Source organism: Nicotiana sylvestris, chromosome 12 (genome assembly GCF_000393655.2).
Source record: "Nicotiana sylvestris chromosome 12, ASM39365v2, whole genome shotgun sequence".
Lineage (NCBI taxonomy): Eukaryota > Viridiplantae > Streptophyta > Magnoliopsida > Solanales > Solanaceae > Nicotiana > Nicotiana sylvestris.
This window is the reverse complement of record NC_091068.1, coordinates 87,565,090-87,574,708: the sequence shown is the minus strand read 5'-3', so window position 1 is coordinate 87,574,708 and position 9,619 is coordinate 87,565,090. Positions and strand designations below refer to the sequence as shown.

The 9,619-nt window shown below is 43.9% G+C and overlaps 1 protein-coding gene across 1 annotated transcript; it reads right to left on the bottom strand.

Moving 5' to 3' along the window:
* Nucleotides 1-368: 368 nt before the first annotated feature.
* On the bottom strand, nt 369-3,263 carry LOC138883327 (uncharacterized). The gene is made up of 8 exons (XM_070164008.1): nt 3,117-3,263; nt 2,631-2,738; nt 2,181-2,520; nt 2,084-2,102; nt 1,476-1,956; nt 1,194-1,415; nt 867-1,112; nt 369-785 (listed from the first exon to the last, which is right to left on the bottom strand). The coding sequence occupies exons 1-8, from the start codon at nt 3,261-3,263 to the stop codon at nt 369-371; spliced, it is 1,980 nt and encodes a 659-aa protein (XP_070020109.1).
* Nucleotides 3,264-9,619: the final 6,356 nt, after the last annotated feature.

Genomic DNA, 9,619 nt, shown 5'->3' with positions numbered 1-9,619 from the left:
GAGTCTCCCAAAACCAAGACTTCTTGGACTCCCATATCTACAGCTAACCTCAATACCAGAATGCATGCCTCATACTTAGCCATGTTGTTAGTACAATAGGAACAAAGTTGGGCGGTAACAGGGTAGTGATGCCCTGTTTCAGAAATAAGCACAGCCCCTATTCCGACACCTTTCATGTTAGCGGCTCCATCGAAGAAAAGCTTCCAACCTGGTATTTCAACCCGATCCACCTCGTCAATATGCATCACCTCTTCATCGGGAAAATACATTCTCAATGGTTCATACTCTTCATCCACTAGATTCTCAGCCAAATGATCGGCCAATGCTTAGGTCTTCATTGCAGTCTGAGTCACATAGATAATGTCAAACTATAGGAGCAAAATCTGCCACTTTGCAAGTCTTCCTGTGGGCATAGGCTTCTGAAAAATATACTTTAGAGGGTCCAGATGAGAAATGAGGTAGGTAGCGTAGGACGACAGATAATGCTTCAACTTTTGTTCCACCCAAGTCAGGGCACAACATGTCCTTTTAAGGGGAGTATACTTAACCTCATATGATGTGAAGTTCTTGCTGAGATAATAGATGGCTTTCTCCTTTCTGCTGGTGATGTCATGTTGACCCAGTACGTAACCGAACGAATTGTCCAGGACTGTCAAATAAATAATTAAAGGCCTCTTGGGTTTCGGCAGGACCAACACAGATGAGTTTGACAAGTACCCCTTGATCTTATCAAATGCCTCCTGGCACTCATCAATCCATTTGAATGCATCATCCTTCTTTAGCAACTTAAAGATGGGCTCACAAGTTGTCGCCAGTTAAGCAATAAACCTACTGATGCAGTTCAATTGCCCGAGAAAACTCATCACCTCAGTCTTGTTCCTTGGAGGTGGCAATTCTTGGATAGCTTTGATCTTTGACGTGTCCAACTCAATGCCTCGATGACTAACTATGAATCCCAACAGTTTTCTAGATGGAACACCAAATGCACACTTGGCAGCGTTGAGCTTAAGGTTGTACCTACGGAGCCTTTGGTAAAACATCCTCAAATCTCCGACATGGTCGGCCTGTTGCTTTGCCTTTACAATCATATCATCCACATAAACCTCAATCTCCTTGTGAATCATGTCATGGAACACAGTAGTCATTGCCCTCATTTAAGTTGCCCCAGCATTTTTCAAACAAAATGGCATTACCTGATAGCAATAAATTCCCCATGGTGTGATGAACACTGTCTTTTCTGCATCCTCCTCATCCATCAAGATCTGGTGGTACCATGCATAGTAATCTACAAAAGAACCGATCTCATGCTTGGCATAATTGTCAATCAAAATATGGATATTTGGCAATGGAAAATTATCCTTTGGACTTGCTTTGTTGAGATCGCGGTAATCAATGCACACCCTGGTCTTGCCGTCCTTCTTTGGAACTGGCACAACATTAGCTAACTAAGTGGGATATCGCGTGACTCGAATGACCTTTGCGCCCAGCTGCTTTGTGATTTCCTCCTTGATCTTCACACTCACGTCAGTTTTGAACTTTCTCAACTTCTGTTTAACGGGAGAAAATGCCGGGTCAGTGGGAAATTTGTGAACCACCAAGTCAGTACTTAGACTCGACATGTCATCATATGACCATGCAAAAATATCTTTATATTCAAATAGTGCTTTGACTATTTCCTCCCTGATTTGCGGTTCCAAGTGTACACCTATCTTGGTTTCCCTGATATTATCTGGATCCCCTAAATTGATTGCTTCAGTTTCATTCAAATTAGGCTTGGGTTTCTCTTCAAAGTGACTTAGCTCAATATTATTTTCCTCAAATGCTTCCTCTTTATCATATTCTATTTCATCATCACACTCCATCTCTTCGATTATTATTTCAGAGTTAGATTGACTTTTACGACTTGGCTGAAGATTCCTCATGCATGTCATATCACTAAAACCAGCATAAAAAGAACTGTACAAAGAAAGAAAAGAAAATGACACTATTAGGAGTAATGGAAAAGGGAAATTGCATTTCATTAAAATTAAGGATAGAAGGGTTTGTACATCAACAAATGAAAAATAAAATCTGAATTACAAACCTGGAATAATCCAGACAAACTGAAAGGAAAACAAAGCAAATTACCAAAACTCCTTCCGGGTAGGGAGAGGAGTGGCATCCCAACTGTTAATCTTCACCTTTGCTAGAACCTTCCCGGGTTTCTACCATGTTCACTTCATCAAACAGACTCTGGAACCTTTTATCCAATTCCTCATAAAAATCAACCACATGCCTTGGAAGTATTGTCACTGGCCGCTTCACAACCCCTGCCTTGATGAAAGACTTGGAGAGACGTGGGACTGGATTAGGGAGCGACCATGCCTTCTTTTTCAGCTTCCAAGCCTTCTTCACATCATCCCTTGTAGGCTTGAACCCCAGACCAAACATGCCCAAATTTTCACGCAAGGACACTGGCTGCACGATACCTTGCAAGGATGCACCCATTCCCTTGCCCGACATGAAACGATTTTTCAACATCTAGGTTGCTACAATGATGATTGTAGAATCTAACTTTGGACCCGGGATGTATTCCCCTTCCGAAACCTTTTCAATTGACACCGCTTCGGACACCTGATATACCCATGGACCCTTATCCTTTTCAACTTCAATAAATGGTATGGAGGTATCATTGAAAGCACATAAATTTCATTGCCATGTACGCCGATTTCTTGTCTATCCCATTCGAACTTCACCATCTGATCCAACAATAAATTGTAAGAAACAGCAACATCCAGAACCTGGAACTCCATGGTGAATTTGACTAGTCCTATTGTCAACTCAAGCATGATGTCGCCAACAGAGTCTTTTCCTCCTCCGTCAAAACCTCATACGCATATGATGTTATTGTGAATCCTCTCATTATCAACTTTTAACTTGTTCAAAATAGAGAGAGGGTAGATGTTTGCACTAGAACCATTGTCAACTAACACCCTGGTGACCACAAACTGTTCGCATTTCACTGTGAGATAGAGGGCTCGATTGTGTTCCTAACCCTCCAAAGGAAAATCATCATAAGAGAATGTGATCCGGTTAGACTCAAATATCTTATTGGAAATCTTTTATAGATGGTTTACAGTGATTTTGTCGGGGACATGAGCTTCGTTCAGAATCTTCATCAGGGCCCAGCGATGCTCATCTGAATAGATCAACAACGATAGCAGGGAAATCTGAGCAGGAGTCTTTCTCAACTGTTCTATGATGGAGTAATCTTGTACCTTCATTTTTCTCAAAAGCTCCTCCACCTCTTCTTCAGTGACCAATTTCTTCACTAGAACTGGATTGTCTCTGATGTTTTAGCTTTCCTTAACTCTTTTGGGGCAAAGAATCTCCTCGAACGAGTTAAACCCTGGGCCTCATTGACTTCTTCTTTCATTTCCTTCCCTTTATAGGTCACTATCACTCGCTCATACTTCCATGGGATAGTCTTGGTGTTAGCTACCGGCAACTGGGTCACAGGTTTGATAATGATAGGGTCCATGTGAGCACCCTTCACAACTATGAATGGTTTACTTGTGACCCCCAGCACGATCACCTTTGGCTTTTCTTGATTTGCTATAACATCACTTGGGGACCTCTTTTCAACTACCACAACTGGCTTATCATTTGGCATGCTCAACTTGTCCGCTGATCCTTCAGTTATCAAAGAGGTTGCTTTAGTGACAATCGGGTCCTTGACCGACTTACTTTCACTAGACCGGATCATCATGACAGATTGTGAAGGCTTCTTGGGCTTCCCATCTTTGTGCACTATCTTAATCATGTGTGTTTCAGCATGGGCCAACAATGGGTTCTGATTGATGTTGGGTGCTTCTAGGCTCTGGACCACAATCTGCTTCGTATCAATGAGTTCTTGGATGGCGTTCTTCAAGTGCAAACACTTTTCTGTATCGTGCCCCTGAGTATCAGAATACTACGCACACCTGAGAGAATAATCTAGATTCTTTGGAGGGGGGTTTGGTAGTTTTGACTCAATTGGCCTCAGAACATCCAACTGCCTCAACCTTTGAAATATGCTAGTATAAGATTCCCCAAGTGGGGTGAAAGTTTTCTTCCGCTGTAACCTTTCATTCCTGAATTCTGGCTTGGCTCAAAAAATTGGACTAGTAGGGTTTCGGTATGTTTTTGGTGGTGGGTAAGGGTTTCGTGGAGCTGGGGCACGCCATTGCGGGTGAGGAGGGGGTTGAGCATATGACTATGCATGATGGACATGATATTGGGGTCGCCTGACTGAGTATTGAGGCTCTGGTGGTGGGAAGTAGTGTTGGGATGGACTATATGGAGTTGGGGTTTAGGTTTGAAGCTGGAGTCGAGGTTGGTTGTAGTGGGTAGGAGAATCCCCTTGTCCGTACCATGATCCTGAAATGATCATAGCGACATCCTTTTTCTTCTTTTTCCCAAGCACGCCTTCGGTGCCATTCTAGATTTCCTGCGTAGTTGCTTTGATGGCCGAGTAACTCATGATCTTGATTTGAGCCTTTCCTCTACCATTCCTCGCATTTTTACTACTTCATTTAAAGACTTACCTATGGTCGAGATCAGATGACCAAAGTAAGTAGGCTCCAAGGCTGAAGAAAGTATTCCACCATTTCGTTCTCCTCCATTGGAGGGTTAACCGTTGCTGCCTGTTCTCTCCAGAAGAAACCATATTTCCTGAAACTTTTACTAGGCTTCTTCTTAATCTTAGTCAAAGACAAATGATCTGGAACAATCTCGATGTTGTATTGGAAATGACTAGCGAATGCTTGGGCCAAATCATCCTAGGTATATTATCTGTTGTGATCCTAATTAGTGTACCACTCCAATGCCGTGTCACTCAGACTCTAGCTAAAGTATGCCATTAACAGCTCATCCTTCCCACTGGCTCCTCTCATTTTACTACAGAATCCCCTTAAGTGGGCCACGGGGTCTCCGTGCCCATCATACAAATCAAATTTGGGCATTTTGAACCCAACAGGTAGTTGTACGTCAGGGAACAAACACAGATCTTTGTAGGCTATACTTACTTGACCTCCCAACCCATGCATGTTTCTAAGCGATTGTTTTAAGCTTCTCACCTTCCTAAACATCTCCCCATATTTCGGGTTTTTAGGTGGTTTCTCAGTCTCAACAAAGAGGTCAAAATGAGGAGTGTAGGAGTAATGATCTGGGGCCTTGAAAGTAGGCTCTAGGGGATAGTACTAATTATCTTCGGTCTGGAATAATGGCTCATTGGAAGATCGATGGAGTGTAGCTGGTGGCGGTGCTACGAAAATAGGGGTAGCTGGTGGAGGGGGGTATGGGGTTGTTTTGGCTGGTGGAGCTTGTATGGTTTGGGAAGTAGTGCCATGATAGTGGTGGTAAGGGGTGAAGTTTGGTGCATGTTGTGGGGATGAATTTTTAGTGGGAGGTTCTTGGGACTGAGCTAGCGGTGGGATGAAAGCAGGGTTAGCGGGGTATGATGGTGGGGGATGCCCTTTTATCCATGCCAGGTACATGTCTGCCATTTGGTGTTTCAATTTATGTAACTCCTCTTTCAGAACAACCTCAGACTCCTCCACCTCTCTCGGTGGATCAATAATACTTGCGTCCATGATCAACTTGTTTTTAGATCTGGTGTTGTACGTATGGGTTGCTAGAATGCCAAATAAACTAACCACCTTCCTGTACTCAATGACAATAGCGAACTTGTCAGTGTTAAAGATTTAACAGATAGGCAACCACACATTTGGGATGCAATGAACCTAGACAGTTAAAGCTTCTATCGTGTATTTGAATGGCTGCATGCTTCATCTCGGCTTTTAACTAACTCTTCACATTTTGCGCTTTCTCTTCTCTGTCTTTTCTCTTTTCACTCCAAACCCTCTTTAATCACTATTGCCCTTTTCCACTCGTTTTTGTTGCGTCCCTTTATTTTGCACTCATTTTTTCTCTCTTGTTTTGCCATTATTTCTTTCCACTCGATTTTCTTTATTTTCTTTTTCCTCTTTTTTTCTTTTTTATTTTATGATTATGATCGAATCCTATGGGGATTGCCTACGTATCATGGCACTGCATGAATCAGATCATTACGTAGTTCAGGGTACAAATGCGAAATAAAAGAAAGATATATTTTTTGGTTTTAAAATTTTCATAAAAATAAAAAACGTCCTGATTACAGCGACTTTTGCTACAGATTCAAACATAAAAACTGACAGACTCAACAAGTGGACTCCAAAAGAAAACTGAAAATACAGACTCAAAAATGAACTTCAAAAATGAACTAACAAACTCTAAGAGAAACTGGCAATACAGACTCGAACAAATAAAATCAAGAATACATAAGTGCCGCAACTACTGCTCCAAGGGCCCGTAGGACATCAGTCGGTCTTGCCACATGCGTATGTGCAAGATCTCCTTGGAGGAGATCCAAGTCATTCATTATTTGGTGGACAAAGGTCATCACTGTGGTGAAGAAGGTAGTCCTAGTCATGTCCTCACATTCATGGCATTTCATGACGATATAGTCGGCGATTGCTCTGACCCTTTCCCTAATGGTGCCCTTCTCTTGGAGCAAATGGCCAATTTGTTGAGACCTGACTTCTAGCACTTGGTTGTCATGATGGCTTTGACCTTGTAGCTGCTGCATATCTTCCTCTACCTGAGACGTTAGTGCATAACAATGCTCCCTTTCCGCCTTAAAGCTCTTTTGTATGTGGAGAAATCAGAAGATTTGATTTCTCGCTGTCGAGACATTTCAGGAGCATGCCCCGGGACCTCGAGAGAAGGAGACCGTGACTGAACACTCGACCTTAGGACTTGTCAAAGCCCGACTCGAAGAAAACGAAGAACGAAGCTAGGACAGAGGGGGAAGCCCTCTGGGCAAATGGCTATGTCTGACAGGCCCGACCTATCCAGAGCCTATGCTGAAGCATCATGTCAAGCCATCCCATCACCGTACTTTGTAATTAAATCCCACATACCTTTATCCGAGTCTCCCCTCCAATATAAAGGGGACGTGCCCCACCTTGTAAGGGGCTGATGTTGCTCCATTTCTCCACAAGTGCAATAATATCTTCTCTCTCTCTCTTCTATAATTTGCTTATTCCCCTTGGTTCAAAGTCATTTATCTTCGGTCATTCTCTTTACCACTTGGTACCGGCCCGAGGCCGCCCCCGTATTCATTGCTTCTTAACTTGTTCTTCATTCTGTAGCTTAATATTGGCCGAAAGAGCCCTATTTAATTATACCTTTAACTGTTATCCCATCTTCTCTCTCTCTTCTCTAATTTGCTTATTCCCCCTGGTTCAAAATCATTTATCTTCGGTCATTCTCCTTACGACTTGGTACCGGCCCGAGGCCGCCCTCGTATTCATTGCTTCTTAACTTGTTCTTCATTCTATAGCTTAATATTGGCTGAAGGAGCCCTATTTAATTATACCTTTAACTATTATCGCATCCCCGATTGTCCCCGGTAGTTTGAGATTAATATCAATGCCGACCCGATGTCCCATCGACCATCTTTGCACTCAGATAATAGTCCTCTTTGGTTTAATTACTGCCTCGTCTTAGCTCGCAATTTATCATTATACTTCACGTTCTTAGCATTAACTGCTTTAACAACTAGCTCGGGAATAGGTCACGTATTTTTAGAATCCCATTTACAAATTTAATTGTTGTTACCATTTTCACGGTAAATAGTTTGGCGCCCACCGTGGGGCTAAAAATAATAGTGATTATTTTCTTGTTGGTTTCGTCACACAAGCGCACATTATCTTTTACACTTTTTCTTGTCCAAAATCCTTTGATTTCAGGCCAAAATGTCCAGCTCGGTAAACGGAGTTGTGAACGACAACCTCGAAATCACGGGGAAAATGGCGTGTCTATCCCGGCCGCTGGAGCACCTCCGCGGAATCTTGATATCGCTTCCGGATCGATCCTAGCAGATGCAGATTCATAGGACGCACAACAAGTCGACGAAACTTCTCACACCGACAGGAGCATACAACACATCGATCAATAGGAAGCACAAAAAACCCCAGCCCGGGTAGAACCGGAAGTTAATCTTAATGTTATTTTTGAAATGTTACAGGCACGACAGTTGGCTATCGCTCGGCTACAAAGTCACCCGGGGACCCCCAACGCAGTAGAACCGGAGACGTCTTCTTACGATGAGCTAGTACCAGAGAGATCAAGTAATGACGGGTCGGTAACCGATCCCGCCGCAGTAAGGATGCTTGGAAATCTCTTCGAAAAGATTGAATCGGGTTCGTGGAAGCTCCTACAACAACCGTTTCCCAAGGAAACGGTTCCGTAACTTGCTTCGTAGAAACCCGGAACACCGGAACTCCCTAGGTGAGACAGAATCTCAGATCCCTACGGGTGCACCACCGCTTATGCATGCTCATTCAGAGGCAAAGACACCCGAGATGATGATTTCGAGCCCATCTCATTAAGGAAGTTCGAGGAAAGTCTTTTGAGAAAAACCGTGATGCAACACCATTGCCTGGTACCTAACCTCACAGACTCGCTTACCATACCAGCGTGGTCCTCCGCAGAAGCATGCGCCAGTGCCATCAAAGCAGTACTAAGAGGGCCCAATACAACTGAGGCCGAACGAAGAGGAAATTAAATACCGCGGGAAGCCACACCCCATTCCCTGATAGGACGAATAAGATCGCTCCCAATTTCGGATGATCGTCCAACATAGGCCTTTGCTCGAAGCCTAAGCGAAGCATGCCCAACAACTCCAGGGAATTCCGAGTGAAGCTTGATCAGGTACACCACCGAGGTCTAGTTGGATGCCTATACCTAGCACCAGCCCCGAATCAGGGCCATGGACAACCCTCTAGGAACCTCCTCGGGTTCGGTATATCCAAGTAGATTCCCGACGAAGAAGCTAATACGAAGAAGATAGATGTATCATCCATGCGTGGCGAATGGAAGGAACGACTTGAGATGCAACCTACCTCGCAACAATAGGGAGATGGCTCGAGGACAGCACCCTCGAGGAACCTTCAATGGAATTAGATTCAACAAGGCAAAGCTGGTAGGGAAACCCCGCCCAGTTCAGTGCGATTTCAACATTGCCATACCAAACACCGTGATCATCATCAGCGACTCCAGGAATGCCAGGAAGCTCAGACCTATTCGACCAACACCCCTTCAAGAGAACTATGGCCCGACATAGGAACCACGGGGCGCGCGGGGTCACTGGCTCAAAAGAACAACAACCATGCTATTCAATTGAGGTCGCCACCAAGTATCATTGAGTAGTCAGGCTCGAATCCAATTACAAGGGAGGAAGGATATCGGGAAAAATGAAGCTGACAAGCCACAACATATTGCCACGATAGTAAAAGGGCGGCGACACCCTTCAAATATCCATAAAATGCAGAGAGAAAGCGCTCATCACCGGGAAAAGACAGGTCCGGGGAATATACCCAAAGGATACACTTACATCCAAGGAAAGGGACACCGAGACTTCGCCTCGGCCTCGAATTCACGCGTTGGTAATCCCCTCCCTCATTTAACCTATTTCAAATAAAGCATGTGTTCACGAGTGCAGGTGGTTTAACCAACTATACTGACGGTGTCAGGCAAAAGCCAATAGGGCAGTTCG

What these genes read in the sequence shown, in the direction of transcription:
- LOC138883327 (XM_070164008.1), bottom strand. Translation starts at nt 3,263, where the DNA reads ATGAAGGTACAAGATTACTCCATCATAGAACAGTTGAGAAAGACTCCT. An exon ending in ATGTCCCCGACAAAATCACT is followed by an intron (nt 2,739 to 3,116) that starts GTAAACCATCTA and finishes TTGTTGGATCAG; the next exon opens with ATGGTGAAGTTCGAATGGGA. An exon ending in GGGGAATTTATTGCTATCAG is followed by an intron (nt 1,113 to 1,193) that starts GTAATGCCATTT and finishes ATGATTCACAAG; the next exon opens with GAGATTGAGGTTTATGTGGA.